The sequence below is a fragment of the Leptonychotes weddellii genome, chromosome 10 (assembly GCF_054177405.1).
Source record: "Leptonychotes weddellii isolate Sample4059 chromosome 10, ASM5417740v2, whole genome shotgun sequence".
NCBI lineage: Eukaryota > Metazoa > Chordata > Mammalia > Carnivora > Phocidae > Leptonychotes > Leptonychotes weddellii.
Window position 1 is genome coordinate 43,405,364 of NC_138378.1, and position 15,908 is coordinate 43,421,271.

General features: G+C 45.4%; 1 protein-coding gene across 4 annotated transcripts in view; it reads right to left on the reverse strand.

The window, feature by feature from the left end:
* The window catches only part of NINL (ninein like), a 132,178-nt gene that overhangs the window by 24,270 nt on the left and 92,000 nt on the right, over positions 1 to 15,908 (reverse strand). For 2 of the 4 annotated variants that reach the window (XM_081833287.1, XM_081833286.1), the window contains exons 17-19: positions 13,885 to 15,009; positions 7,039 to 7,143; positions 6,037 to 6,106 (exon numbers count right to left, since the gene is read on the reverse strand). In XM_081833287.1, coding sequence (XP_081689413.1) covers positions 6,037 to 6,106; positions 7,039 to 7,143; positions 13,885 to 15,009 — 1,300 coding nt within the window. The remainder of the gene's footprint in view (positions 1 to 6,036; positions 6,107 to 7,038; positions 7,144 to 13,884; positions 15,010 to 15,908) is intronic. The other 2 variants (XM_081833288.1, XM_081833289.1) reach the window with 2 other exon arrangements.

Below are 15,908 nucleotides of genomic sequence, written 5' to 3' on the forward strand. Positions count from 1 at the left end.
GAGATCTTGCCATTTGCAATGACATGGATGGAACTGGAGGGTGTTACGCTGAGCGAAATTAAGTCAATCAGAGAAAGACATGTATATATGACCTCACTGATATGAAGAATTCTTAATCTCAGGAAACAAACTGAGGGTTGCTGGAGTGGGGGGCGTGGCGGGAAGGATGGGGTGGCTGGGTGATAGACACTGGGGAGGGTATGTGCTATGGTGAGTGCTGTGAATTGTGCAAGACTCTTGAATCACAGATCTGTACCTCTGAAACAAATAATGCAATATATGTTGAAAAAAAAAAAGAAGAAAATAGCAGGAGGGGAAGAATGAAGGGGGGGAAATCGGAGGGGGAGACGAACCATGAGAGACGATGGACTCTGAAAAACAAACTGAGGGTTCTAGAGGGGAGAGGGGTAGGAGGATGGGTTAGCCTGGTGACGGGTATTAAAGAGGGCACGTTCTGCATGGAGCACTGGGTGTTATGCACAAACAATGAATCATGGAACACTACATCAAAAACTAATGATGTAATGTATGGTGAATAACATAACAATAAAAAATTCAAAAAAATTTAAAAAAAGGAGAAGTATGAAATAAAATTTCCTGATGTTAAATTAAAAAAAAAAAAAAGAGATTAGAACACAGACATGTAAGAGGGAAGGCCATGTGAGGACACAGGAAGAAGATGGCTATCTGCCAGACAGGCTTCATGAAATTAACTTGCTGACCCTTGACCTTGGACCTCTAACCTCAAAAATTACAAGGAAATAAATTTCTGTTGTGTAAGCCACTCAATCTGTGGCATTTTGTTATTGCAGCCCTAGAGAGCTAATACAGATATTATACTATAGTTTCATGAAGTGTTACCACTGGGGGATCCAAAACCTTTGCGATACTGCAAAAGCAGTCCTAAGAGGGAAGTTTATAGCAATACAGGCTTACCTCAGGAAGCAAGACAAATCTCAAATACGGAACCTAACCTCATACCTAAAGGAGCTAGAAAAAGGAGAAACAAGATCCAAAACCAGTAGATGGAAGGAAATAATAAAGATTAGAGCAAAAATAAATGATATGGAAACTAAGCAAACAAACAAAAAAACCAGTAGAACAGACCAATGAAACCAGGAGCTGGTTTTTTGAAAAATTAATAAAATTCATAAACTCCTGGTAGGCTTATCAAAAGAAAAGAAAAAGGACCCAAATAAATAAAATCACAAATGAGAGAGGAGAAATAACAATCAACACCATAGAAATACAAACAATATGAGAGAATACTATGAAAAACTCTATGCCAACAAATTGGACAGCTCAGAAAAAATGGATAAATTCTTAGAAACATATAAATTACCAAAACTGAAACAGGAAGAAACAGAAAATTTGAACAGAGTGATAACCAGCAAATAAGTTAAATTAGTAATCAAAAATCTCCCAACAAAACAAAAGTCTAGGACCAGATGGCTTCATAGGAAAATTCCACCAAACATATAAATTAGAGTTAATACCCATTCTTCTCAAACTATTCCAAAAAGTAAAAAAGGAAAGAAAACTTCCAAACTCATTCTATGAGGCCCATATTACCCTGATAGCAAAACCAGATAAAGACACCACCAAAAAAGAGAACTACAGGGCTGTTTCTCTGATGAACACAGACGCAAAAATCCTCAACAAAATACTAGCAAACTGAATCCAACAATAGCAAAAATAATTCATCACAATCAAATGGGATTTATTCCTGGGTTGCAAGCGTTGTTCAAAATTTGCAAATCAATCAGTGTAACACATCACATTAATAAAAGAAAGGACAGGAACCATATGATCATTTCAAATAGATGCAGAAAAAGCATTTGACAAAGTACAACATCCATTCATGATTAAAAACCCTCAACAAAGTAGGTTTAGAGGAAACATAATAAAGGCCATAGGTGAAAAAGCCACAGTTAGCATCATCCTCAATGAGGGAAAAGCTGTTTTTCTCAGGTCAGGAATAAGACAGGGATATCCACTCTCACCACTTTTATTCAACACAGTACTGGCAGTCCTGGCCATAGCAATCAGACAAGAAAAAGAAATAAAAACCATCTAAATTGGCAAGGAAGAGGTAAAACTTTCCCTATTTGTAGATGACATGACATTGTATATAGAAAACCTGAAAGACTCCACCAAAAAACTGCTTGAACTGATAAATGAATTCAGGAAAGTTGCAGGATACAAAATCAACATACAGAAATCTGTTGCATTTCATTACATTAATTATGAAGGAGGAGAAAGAGACCTTAAGGAATCAATCCCATTTATAATTATACCGAAAACAATAAGATACCTAGGAATAAACCTAACCAACATAGTGAAAGATCTGTCCTCTGAAAGCTATAAAATACTGATGAAAAAAATTGATGACAGAAAGAAATGGAAAGACATTCCATGTTCATGGATCAGAAGAACAAATATTGTTAAAATGTCCATACTACCCAAAGCAGTCTACACATTTAATGCCATCTCTATCAAAATACCAACAGCATTTTTCACAGAACTAGAACAAGCAATCCTGAAATTTGTATGGAACCACAAAAGACCTTGACTAGCCAAAGCAACCTTAAAAAAGAAAAGGTGGAGACATCACAATTCAAGACTACAAGTTATATTACAAGGCTTTAGTAATCAAAAAAGTATGGTACTGGCACAAAAACAGACACATAGATCAATGGAACAGAAGAGAAAACCCAGAAATAAACCTACACTGTATGGTCAATTAATCTTCAACAAAGCAAGAAAGAATATCCAATGAGAAAAAGTCTCTTCAAGAAATGGTTTTGGGAAAACTGGACAGCAACATGCAGAAGAATGAATTTTCTTCCACCACACACAAAATTATACTCAAAATGGATGAAAGACCTAAATGTGAGACCTGAAAACCATAAAAATCCTAGAAGACAGCATAGGCAGTAATGTCTCTGACACTGGCCACAGCAACTTCTTTCTAGATATGTCTCCTGAGGCAAGGGAAACAAAAGCAAAAATAAACTACTGGGACTACATCAAAATAAAAAGCTTCTGCACAGCAAAGGAAACAATCAACAAAACTAAAAGGCAGCCTACGGAATGGGAGAAGATATCTGCAAATCACATATCTGATAAAAGGTTAGTATCCAAAATATATAAAGAACTTATAAAACTCAATACCCAAAAAACCAACTAATCCAATTTTTTAAAAATGGGCAGACCACATGAATAGACATTTTTCTAAAAAAGACATCCAGATGGGGCCAACAGACACATGGAAAGTTCACTCATCATCAGGGAAATACAAATCAAAACTACAAGATATCACCTCATGCCTGTCAGAATGGCTAAAATCAACAACACAAGAAACAATAGGTGTTGGCGAGGATGCGGAGAAAGAGAAACCCTCATCACTGCTGGTGGGAATGCAAACTGCGGGTCCACTGTTGAAAACAGTATGGCAGTTTCTCAAAAAGTTAAAAACAGAACTACCCTACAATCTAGCAGTCATATTACTAGGTATTTACCCAGAGAATACAAAAATACTAATTCAAAGGCATATATATACCCTGATGTTTATAGCAGCATTATCTACAATAGCTACATTATGGAAATAGCTCAAGTGTACATCCCCTCATTAATGGATAAAGAAGATATGAGATACACATACACACAATGGAATATTACTTGGTCATAAAAAAGAATGAAACCTTGCCATTTGCAATGACATGGATGGAGCTACAGTGCATAATGCTAAGCGAAATAGAGAAAGACCACACCATATGATTTCACTCATATGTGGAATTTCAGAAACAAAACAAATGAGCATAGGGAAAAAAAGATAGAGGCAAACCTAGAAGCTCTCAACTAGAGAACAAATTGATGGCTACCAGAGGGGAGGTGGGTGGGAGAATGGATAAAATAGGTGATGGGAATTAAGGAGCGCACTTGTCATGGAAGTGTTGAATTACTATATGTGCACCTGAAACTAATGTTACATTGGATGTTAAGCGAAATTTAAATAAAAACTTTAAAAAAAAATGTTACCATTGGGGGAAACTGGTCAAAGTGTTTTAAGGATTTCTCTATATTTCTTACAACTATATGAGTTGGCAATTATCACTAACAATATCAATTAAAAAAGAATTAAAAAACCCAAGAATGATACATCCCAGCTTGTGTGCTTCCTTCTTAATAATGCATCCAAAAGGGCATCTGGGTGGCTCAGTCAGTTAAGCTCCACCTTCGGCTCAGGTCATAATCCCAGGGTCCTGGGATTGAGTCCCACATCAGGCTCCCTGCTTGTGGGGAGTCTGCTTCTCCCTCTGCCTCTCCCCCAGTTCGTGTGCTCTCTGTCTCTCTCTCAACCTCTCACACATTAAATAAATAAATAAATAAATAAATAAATAAATAAATAAATAAATAAATAAATTCATCCAAAAGCCAGTAAATGAGACCAAGTATGAAAGGCATCTATGTATGGGGGCAAAAAAGGACCAGTGGGGGTTAGTGCTGAAACAGAGTGGGAAGGGCGTTTACGTGTGGGGTAAGGGGAGATTAATCAACAGTAAGTAGATCTTCTGAAGATAGAAAGCAGGCTTCTCACTGCTGGAGATAGGAGTTACAAATATGGAAAGGGAGAAACTAGGATCATCCCCATGATGTTAGGTGGGAATTGCATATATGGGGTTTGAATTCACGATTTTCAGTAGAGATTATATATATATATATATATATATATATATATATATATATATAAATACTCATGCAACCATATGCATATGTATATAAGAACATACACACTCCTTAGCTCTATCCATTAAGTGTGCCTGGAAGTAGTGACATCCCAGGAGCCGTGGGCACTCCTGGTGCCCAGGTCTTGGTCCCAAACACCATTCTACAGTAAAGGTGACTTCTTGTGGGAGGTAGCTGATTACAGGCTAAGGCAGGGGAAGTATTAGATGAACATGGAATATCTGAGGGTACCAGAAAGTAAGGAACTGCTCAAAAAATGATCAGGATCTGTCTGGAGGACCCAGAAACCACTGTGAAGGGACTTTCACTGGCCAACTCTGGGACAATTTGAACACGAAAATAAATACTGATGGTAATGTATTATAACCCACTGAATTAAACAGGATCCTAGGATAATAATATGATGATGGAATGAATAAATAAGTGAACAGAAAAGAAAGCTCTTCCTTAGGGGCGCCTGGGTGGCTCAGTTGGTTAAGCGACTGCCTTCGGCTCAGGTCATGATCCTGGAGTCCGGGATCGAGTCCCACATTGGGCTCCCTGCTCAGCAAGGAGTCTGCTTCTCCCTCTGACCCTCCTTTCTCTCATGCTCTCTGTCTCTCATTCTCTCTCTCTCAAATAAATAAAATCTTAAAAAAAAAAAAAAAAATTTAAAAAAAAAAAAAAAAAAGAAAGCTCTTCCTTATACTAGAATACCAATAAGATTAGTTACCAACTGGCCACCATCACAGCAAAAAACAAAGGATGCTAAAATAAGGTAATGAGAGTTTGATGAGGAACAGGGTATTTACATAATGTCAAAGTATCTACCCATACAGTACTCACCAATTACAAAGGGAAAAGTAACCTCACTGTGGAGAAGCCCAGCCAACACCACCTAACCAGGAATCAAAGCTGACATCACAAGGAATGGGACAAATCACACTAAAGAGGCATAATCTAAAGGGAACATCAAAGAAACCAAACGGAGGGCCTTCCTACAAAAGAACTGCTTGTAATCTTCAAAAGTGCCCCGGTCCTAAAAACCAAGGCGTGACCGAGAGAGCCACGTGCTTCTGCCAGGGAGGGGACAGCTGGCAAAGCTCAGTGGGGTGGGGGCTCAGACGGCACTTTTGCACCCATGTTAACATCCCAACTTTGAGCCGGGGAAGGGGCGGATGGGTTGGCAACTCACTCTCAGATCTTTCATAAAAGAGTTCTGTCTTTCCTTTTTGTAAGTGTGAAATTATTTCAAAATAATGAGAAAAGGAGAGTGGTGTCAGCGTCATGCAGGTATCAATACCTGACCTGTTTGTTGAGCTCTTCCACTTCAGAGCAGGCCTTTTCCCTGTCTCTCTTTAAATCCTCGATTTCCTTCCTGTTGAAAAAGCAAAATGTATAGTATCACTGACCAGCCAGTTTCTTTTTTTCCCTGTCACTGCCCCTGTAACAGTGGTGGCTCGGGGTGTGCAGCCACAGAAGAGACTCTCACGCCTGCTCCTGGGACCCCAGAGCCACCACTCTGCCACTGTTCTCCACCACTGCTGCTGCCCACCCAGCTGGGACCCTGACCCTGGGAACCAGAGGAACACTGCCAGTACTCTAAGAACCTCCATGGAATTTCTCAGTCGCACACAGTAACATCTCGTTAGCAAAACATGTGGCCGTTCACACCCAGCGGCATAAATAGAACGAAAACAGCCTTGTATCTGCTGATGTCTCTTGTAAAATGTAAAATTTCCTGACAGCAAATGAGGGAAACAATGGTTTCTTTTTTTTTAAGATGTTATTTATATATTTGAGATAGAGTGAGAGCACAAGCACTAGTGGGGGGGGGGACAGACGGAGAGGGAGAAGCAGACTCCCCGCTGAGCAGGGAGCCTGATGCAGGATCGATCCTGGGATCCCGGGACCATGACCTGAGCTGAAGGCAGATGCTTAACTGACTGAGCCACCTAGGCGTCCAGGGAAACAAAGGTTTCTAGAAGGGAAAAAACTTTTAGATTTTAGAAATGCTGTAATATAATAGTAATCACTTGTTGACCACCTGCTCTGGATGCCATATTTTAATAATCTTTAACTTCATAGTTGAAAAAAAAAAAAGGTCAAACCGTCCTTGGATAAGACTATGGAAGTGAAAGTAGAAAGCCACTCCCCTTCCACACCGAGGCAGACACTCAACTGGCTGAGCCACCTAGGCGCCTGAACACTCCCCACTTTTCACAGCAACACCTTCAAAGCTCATTGTACAGAGAGCAAAGCGTGCTGTAGACTGGAGTCCAGGCAGAACCACAGAGCCAGGGCCCTTACCTCTGGGCATCACTTGTCCTTTCTGCAGCTTCAAGCTTTTGCTGAATCCTTCCCAGCTCATTTTTCAACAATGTGTTTTCTTCAGAAAGCCTATCCAACTCGATTCTGCATGACAAATTGAAAACAAGTGGTAAGAGTGGGGACTCCAGGAGCTGGCCACCATATGTAGTTCACATGAGTATGGTCTTGCAGGTGGAAGTCATGGTGGATCCTTCATCATCTCTGGATGGCACAGAGCACATGGTTCCTTTTCCTTTATGCACTGCTGACATCCTATGGTTTGCATCTCCCAAGCAACAAGCTACAGAAAATAAAGCATTCTTAGCTTCTAAAACAATCAATCACACAATCAACTCATTAAGAGTATTCAGCACCTTGGTTCTGTTTACTTCATGTTTACAGCTGACCTGTTACCACATCTCACAACCACTAACTAAAACGAGTGTGCTCATGGCTGGTATCAACGCACAATGCTGGCTGTGGGTCCTCAGGTTACGGCATGGTAGTAACCAGGAACTCTAGCATGGAGCTAAGGAACATGAGCAATCAGAAGACCAAAACACACTTTCCTCTTTAGTGGGAGCTACCTGCATTGTACACTCTTCAGGTCAGCACTAGGGACGAGAAAACTGGGGAGATGCCCACATCCCTTGTACAGAGAGAGACCTAATGCAAGGTGGATCCCTCAGTGGGAAAAAGCAAGCATGAGTAGCTACTACATGAACCAAGTCTGCTTGGAGCCACCTTTGTTTTCTGATACCTTAGAGATCTCCACTTGGGTAACACCACTGACATATGACAGATAAGCAATTTACCAGTAAAGATCACAAATGAGGCAGCTTAAAACCTGTATTTGCTGCCCGAGAAATTTATTGTTTTTTTTTTTTTAGATTTTTACTTATTTGAGAGAGAGCGCATACGAGCAAGGGGAGGGGCAGAGCGAGAGGGAGAAGCAGACTCCCCACTGAGCAGGGAGCCCGACGTGGGGCTTGATCCCAGGACCGAGCTGAAGTCAGATGCTTAACGAACTGAGCCACCCAGGTACCCCCACCCTAGAAATTTATTCTTTTTTTTTTAAGATTTTATTTATTTATTTGAGAGAGAGCATGAGAGGGGGGAGGGTCAGAGGGAGAAGCAGACTCCCTGCCGAGCGGGACTTGATCCTGGGACTCCAGGATCATGACCTGAGCCGAAGGCAGTCGCTTAACCAACTGAGCCACCCAGGTGCCCTAGAAATTTATTCTTTAAATAGACACTGGTCTGACATTTGTTCCCCCCGCCAATAGGTCCCTACTGGCATTAGCTTCTAATTTTTTCAATCTAAAAATACTCAAAGCCACACGGTCTTGTTATGTTTAATGTAATAGGCTTATAATACCAAGCATAAGTGTCTTCTTCATACACATAAATATAACTTCATTTTATCTCATGAGGAACTAAAGAGAAAAATAAAGAAAGGGAAGTCATTGGAATTTTTAAAGCAGCAAACGGTTTCAAGCAGAGGAGAGAAGCAAACGAGGTCTGTGTTTGGGAATCGCCACTCTGGCTCCAGGATGGAAAACAAACTGACTCAGTGCTGCTGCGTGTGTTGGGCGGTTTCCACTTCAGCTTCCTGGGCCTCAGAGAAGCTGATGGCTGTCCCACCCCGTCCCCCTCACCACACCAAGCAGCTAGAGCTGTGTGAGACTGACCATACAATGGGTGACTGTCCTCACAGAAGGTGAGGGAAACCTCCAAGGGCCCCTAATAAAACAAAAGGCTAGATGCTGAAACCCCGGCTGTGAGCATTAGGCCACACACAGACAGGGTCACCCTGAGGCCAGGGCCTATGGCAGCACTGCCAGCAGCAGCGTGGAAAAACCACACCGGGCGGGCCTGCATTGAGCAGTGCCCTCGAAGCAAGTTAAGGCGGTCCCAAGTCTCAGCAAAAGCAGTATCCGCCCTTTCTTCAGAAAGCATCTTCTACTACAGTTCCGGAGATTCCCAGAGATGAACAGCATGTAAACACAAGCTCACAGTCACAGATCACCACAACATACATGGAAAAAGCCACCTCCCAGCAGCAGCAGAAGCAAAACAGCAGACTGGATCCCCCAGGAACCTCAGATATTGGAATTATCAGACACAAACTAAGGATAAAATTGTAAAATGTTTACATAATAAAAAATAAGCAAGAAACAAGAAACTATCAAAAATGATCAGACCAAAAGGGACAAAACAGGGCTTTTGGAAATGGGGAAGAAAAAAAAAGGCAATGTCGAAATAAAACCTCACTGAATGAGTTAAATGGCAGATTTAAACAGAGCTGAAGGAAGAATTACTGATCCGGAACACAGAGATAGGAAAAAAAGTATCCAGAATGCGACAAGAGAGAAAAGAAGGTAAAAGAGATGGAAGGGAAGAAATGGAGGAAAAGTGAAAAGATCTAACATCATACATCTAATTGTAGAGTGAGAGGAGAAGTGATGTTTTAATGGCTGAGAAGTTTTCATAAGACACAAATTCAATGGGTACAATGTTTTTCTAAGCAGGATGAGTGGAAAGAAAACCACACCTATGCCCTATAACCTGACAATTCCATTCTTAGGTACACCCCAATGTAAATGCTCCAAAAGACATGGGTAAGAACTTTCTTAGCAGTACTATTTGTGAAGACTAAAACTAAACACTATTCAAATGCCCATCCACAAGTGAATGAGTAAACTGTGTTATATTCACACAACAGAAAAATCCACAGCAATGAACCATATGAATGAACTACAGCTATAGGTCCTAGATCATCCAGGTGGGCCCAATGTAATCACAGGGTCCTGAAATGTTGAAGAGGGAGGGAGGAGAGTGGGTGTCAGAGTGATGTGATGTCAGGTGGACCTGACCAGTCATTACCAGCTTTAGATGGAAGGGGGCGAGAAACAAGGAATGCAAGCAGTCCACAGAGGCTGGAAAACAGAACAGCGATTCTCTTCTAGAGCCACCAAAAAGGAGGGCAACCCTGCCAGCATCTTAATTTTAGTCCAGTCATAACCATTTCAGACTTCTAAGCTCCAAAACTGTAAAATCATAAATAGTGTTGTTTTAAGCCACTAACTTAGTAATAGTGGTAATTAGTTACAGCAGCAATAGGAGACTAAGAACCAATACAGAGCAACAACTAGACAGAGTAGACTACCCAATGTCAATGGTGGAATCTTTTTTGTTTTAAAGATTTATTTGAGGGGCGCCTGGGTGGCTCAGTTGGTTAAGCGACTGCTTTCGGCTCGCGTCATGATCCTGGAGTCCCTGGATCGAGCCCCGCATCAGGCTCCCTGCTCTGCGGGAAGCCTGCTTCTCCCTCTCCCACTCCCCCTGCTTGTGTTCCCTCTCTCGCTGTCTCTCTCTCTCTGTTGAAAAATAAATAAAATCTTTAAAAAAAAAAATAAAGATTTATTTGAGACAGAGCACGCTCACAAATGGGGGAGGGGCAATGGGAGAGAGAGAATCCTCAAGCAGATTCCCCACTCAGCATGGAGCCAGACTCGGTGTTCTACCCCAGGACCCTGAGGTCATGATCTGAGCCAAAACCAAGAGTCGGGCTCTCAACCGACTGAACCCCCCCAGGCGCCCCCTACCAAACATTTAAGTAAGAAAATGCTAATCCTTCTCCAACTCTTACAGGAAAACTATAGACCAATATCCTTTCCCAACATTGATGCTAGAATCCTCACAAAATACTTGTTTATATGTTTAAATGTTTAATAGATACAGAGTTTCTGCTTTGAATGATGAGAAAGTTTTGGAAGTAGAAAGTGGTGATGAAAAAAACAAAAAGAAAGTGGTGATGGTTTACACGTTGTGCATGTTTAATGCCACTAAATTATGTGGTTAAAATGGTCGATTTTACATTATGTATACTTTGCCATGATTAAAAAAAAATCAATATCCATTGACAGAAAAACTAATTTAAAAAGACTGGTAGACTCTTAAAGGATATTAAAGAGATATAGTAACTAAATGCACACCACGATCCTTGATTAGATCTAGAAAATACATACTGAAACAATTGGCAAAATCTGGAAGTGGAGTGCAAATTAAAAATAGCAGTGCATTCGAATTAAATCTCCCACATGTGATAACAATACTGTGGATATGCAGGAGAACATCCTTGTTCTTATAAAATAACATGTTGAAATATTTAGCAGTAAAATGTCATAATGTCTGCAATTATCCCCAATGATTCAGAAAGAATTTAAAAACGGTGTGTGTGGAATTGTGTATAGAGCAAAAGAGCAACAGAAGAGGTGACCGTGGATGAATTCGGCCACGTGGGCATTCAGACCACTTCTGTTCTCTAAGCTACTGGCAGAGATTCTTTCACAATCCAAATCTGGTCGTGTCACTCTGCACTTTGCTTTCTCCTTGATAAAGACCCAAATCTTCACCATGGCCTTTAAGATCCTGCAGGTCTGAGCTCTGCCCAGCCAAGGGGCCTGTGGCTGGTGTGGGTTTGGAAGGCAGCTATGCTCACCATTATCCCACCAACACCAGCTCTGGTGTGGGTTTGGAAGGTGGTCCCATGTGTTTCCTTACAAGTGGCCACAAGGGAGTTGTGGCCAGGGGTCCACTGGCTGGTGCTGGGGATAGACCTGCCCTCAGAGAGCAGGGGCTGGGGGCCCAGCTTGGGGAGTGAGGGATGCCAATGGGCTCAGGGGGCACCTGCATGTTGCTGAGCCCAGTAGACTCCTTCAGGCTGCAGGTCTTGTGTGAATTGGCCTCTCAAGGGCTCTGGAGACAAGTGTTCTTCTCTCCTTGCAGGATTCTTCCCCTAAAGACACAGCTCCTTGGTTTCCCCTTCCTCCGAGGGCTCCTTCCTCGACTCTCCACCTACCTCACTCCACAGGCTCCTCCAGTGTAACTGAATCCTGCTCTCCCCACTTCTTGGTCAGTGGCATTTCTGTGGAGTCCTCTGAGTGCTCTGTGACCCACTTCCAATCTCCCTGTGAAAATCCCATCCTCCTGTAACCCATCAACTTGGCCTCGACACTCCTGCCAGTTGACTCCCTGCACCTCTGATGCTATCACTCTGGTCCCCAGCAACTGTCACTTCTTGCCTGGACATCTGCAGTAACCACCTCCCCCTGCCCTCCACCCACCTCCTCCTACACACCCACCCCACAACCCCTGCAATCCACTCTTCCCGGTTTCCCTGGCTAACCGAGAGCATGTTTCCACAGCTGCCCGGCTCAGGGCCCCAGCAGCCTGCCTCTCAAAAATCCTCCCCATACCCACAAGAGCCGGTTCCTATTCACATTCCCCTCTGCACAGCCATCTCCTTATTCCCCAAGGCCCTCTAACCTGGGCAAAGCCTGCTCCTGCCCCAGGTCCTCCTCCGCCTTCCCAGATCTGAACACCTCACCTCTCAGAAAGAAAACTACCGGCTTGAATTTGGCCCAGTCGTTTCTATATACTCCCTTAGGCTTTCACCATTGTGCACGTGTCCCTAGAAAATGTACATGGTCTCAGCAGCATGGCCTTTAAGTTTCCTCATATTTGAAACAGGGCAGCGAGTTTCTTCCTGACACTGAGACACGCAGGAAGCACGGCACCTCCCCCAGAGGCTGAAAGCCGTAAACCGGTCTTGCACCCTGCTGCTATCCCTAGCTGTACCCCCACATAGAAGATGCCCCATAATCACTGTCAAGGAGTGAAGACCCTCCTGAGAATACAACTGTGACTTTAGCTGTGGGGTCAACAGGAAGGGAGTGAGACTCAAGGTGCTGGGCTGCTTCTGTGCCTAAGGCCCCTCCCTGTGTTTGCCTGGGGCCTGCCACAGACTCGTGTGCAGAACAGGTACCCACGATGTGTCCGCAGGGCCCAAGACCAGCCTGTGTGTGTCTGGGACTTGCTATGGAGCATCCAGGATAGTAAGTGCGTGTTCTACATTCATTTCGTGCTCCATGCCCTTTGGGGGCACGGCACCCTCTGCACTTCATGGGTGACAAAATTTAGAAGTCAGGCCACTACAAACAAAGTGCTCTATGGTTTAGAGACACCCACATAAAAGGCAGGGACATCAAGTAATGGCACCTCTAGGAGGTGAGGAGGCCTGGTGCCTAGGAGGCTTCTAGCTATGCTAGTATTTTTTCTTAAGCTGGGTGGTGCCTTGACATTTCTTCCTTTTGGTTTCATGTCAATCCCACATAATCTTTTTACTCAATGAAGCTAACTGCCCGTGGTCACCCAGGTAGCAGGAGCTGATGCCTGAGGGGGACTGTAGAGCTCTCTGAACTTGGCCCACATACCAACATCTCGAGGCCTTCTCCCCAGCTTCAGGCTTCCCCTGAAGGCATCAACTGCAGCAGCATCTTGAACCCCCCTGGGCACTCATGCCCCACCCCAGCCTCCCAGGAGGTGTCTGGGCTGGACAGCCTCCTCTGTTGCTCCACTCAGGAAGCTCAGGAACTTGCAGTTCAAGGACAGTGCCTGGCACACATGCTGGCGGGGCAAAGTAGTGGGTCCTGCTCAAAGTCAGCAGGAAGAGAGCTCAGGCGACCCAGAACTGAAGCAAGGTTCCAAACACAGTCTGTCTTTGTCCTTGTAAGACCAGCGAGAATTTCCTAAGGACAGGAGCAGGGGACACCAAGGCCAGACGAACTGCCCAGAATGGCCCAGCTCTGCCCTCACCCATTCACTGGGCATGTGGTGACCTGTGGGATGCCCCGGGGTCGGGGCCAGGCTTATGACCCCTGCACAGGCATGAGGGTTACATAATCCCCATCAGCAGCTGTGACGAGGCCCATGCAGTGGAGCTGGAGGTGAGAGGTTAGAGGGTATATAGCCTGACATTCTAAGAATGGGTAGAAACCAAACCTGTTGTTCTCTCTTGAATCTGCTTCTTTCTCAAGAACCCGAACGACTTCTTCCAGCTGCAGAAGTTTGGTTTTCATGTCGTCCTTCTCTCTTTCCAGAGCCGTGTTGGCCTCTTCCTCCCGCAGGGCCTTAAGCTGCTCCTGCCCCGCCACCTGGGGGCCAGTGAGGTGGGGTTGGGAGAGCGAGGTGCCCTCCTTGGCCTTGTCCCTGCTGTGCTGCAGCCCCTGCTCCAGGGTGCTCTCCCCATGCTGGCCCTGCTCCGCCACAGCCTGCCCCTGGCTGCCCGTGGGGGCCAGCTCCTCACTCAGATGCCCAGCTCGCTCCAGAATGGCCAGCTGCCTCTCAGTCTCTCCTCTGCCCACTGGTGGGGGCTGGGCTGGTGAGGCATCTCCTTCTGTTCCCCAGAGTAGCTCCTGGGCTTCAGTCTGGCTCACACCAGCTGAGCTGCCGGCAAGAGGCACTCGCTCCTCCAGAACCGCTCTCCTGTCTACCCCACATGGGTGCACCTGTGCCCGCCTCTCAGGAGGAGGAGAAGCCACCTCTTCGGCAACGAGCACATGCCGACCATCCTCTCTGAGGCCAAGGCTCTCCAAAGGCCCTCTGCGGGCCAGGGCAGGGGCTAGGGCTGGGCTCTGCTGGGCATCCACATGCCTGCACCTGGTTTGCCCATGGCCACGCCCATCGCCAGGTTCCAGCCAGGCCAGTGGCTGCTCCCTCCTGCCTGCACCCTCCTGCTCACGACCCGCCACTGCTGGCCTGTCCCTCCAGCAGGCCCACAGCATGTCTGCTGCCCATACAGGTCTTCCCACTTGTTTCCTACAGGTGAGCTCCAGCTTCTCCTCCTCCAGGGCAGAGGACCTGCAAAACTCTGCCTGTTCCTTGCCTACCAGCTCCTGCAGCTTCCGCTGCTGACTTCCCCAGCGTGGGTGGGGCTCCTCCCCCCTGCCCGCCCTCCGCTCCTTCTCCTGGTCATGCTGCTCTGTCACCTCGTGGACTTGCAGCAGGGCTCTCTGGAGCACCTCTTCCTTCTCCTGCTGAGGCTGCAGCGCAAAGTGCTTACAGTGGGCAGCCTGCTGGGCTTCCATCCTTGAGAGCTCGTAGTTCAGCACAACTTCGGCCTCTTTCCTACAGAAACAGAGCACGTCACAGGCGCTGTGGGCACAGCTCAGGCCCAGTCCTACCCCCAGGTTGGAAAGGCCTCCTCACAGGCTCCTCTTGTCCTGACCACGGACCTCCTCTGCCTGGCCTGCTCTGTCCCCTCACCCCCATGCACCCCAGCGTTCCATCCATGCCCTGGGACCCTCTGTAGAGGGTCTATCGGAGGATCTGCCCTCAGTACGGTTGGGTTCTACATACAGAAGCTGACACGAAACCATTCACACATGTGACTGTTAAGTGTAAGTTGATTATAACTAAATAGGATAAAAATTCAGTATCTGAGTCATGCAGGCCACATGTCCAGGGCTCAGCAGCCATGTGTGGCTGGTGGCTGCCATCATGGATGAAGAAGATACAGGACATGTCCCCCATCACAGGAAGTACTAAGGACAGTGCTGGTCTAAAACTTTAGTGAGATGTGTGGCTCTCACCTACAGTTCAAAGCTACCCTTGAAAATCTGGTAAGTTGCTGGGCACCAGGCCTTCACAGCCCTGGGAGAATGGAGTCCCAGCCGAGGTGAGGGCACTAAGGACATGTTCTTTGTGGCTGGTGCCAGCCTGAGAACAGGACATGTGGCCGGATGTGGCTCTAGGTCCAGCGTGGGGAAGGACTGTGAACAGCAAGCAGGTCCTCCGGATGGATGGCGCAGGCTGGTGGAAGGGGCTACCATGCACCGGCCCATCTGCTGCCAGTAGGGTCTAGAGGGACTTGGGTCAAGTCCCTTATCGCATAGCTCTGGGGTTTAAGAGAAAATAACTTAAAGCTCAGAGGAAGCACATGACTTAAAAATGACCTTTATCATCCTGTAGGAGAGCGACAGTTCCCGTCAGCCCCCACGGGCCCAGGGCCCTTCCACTGGTGTCAT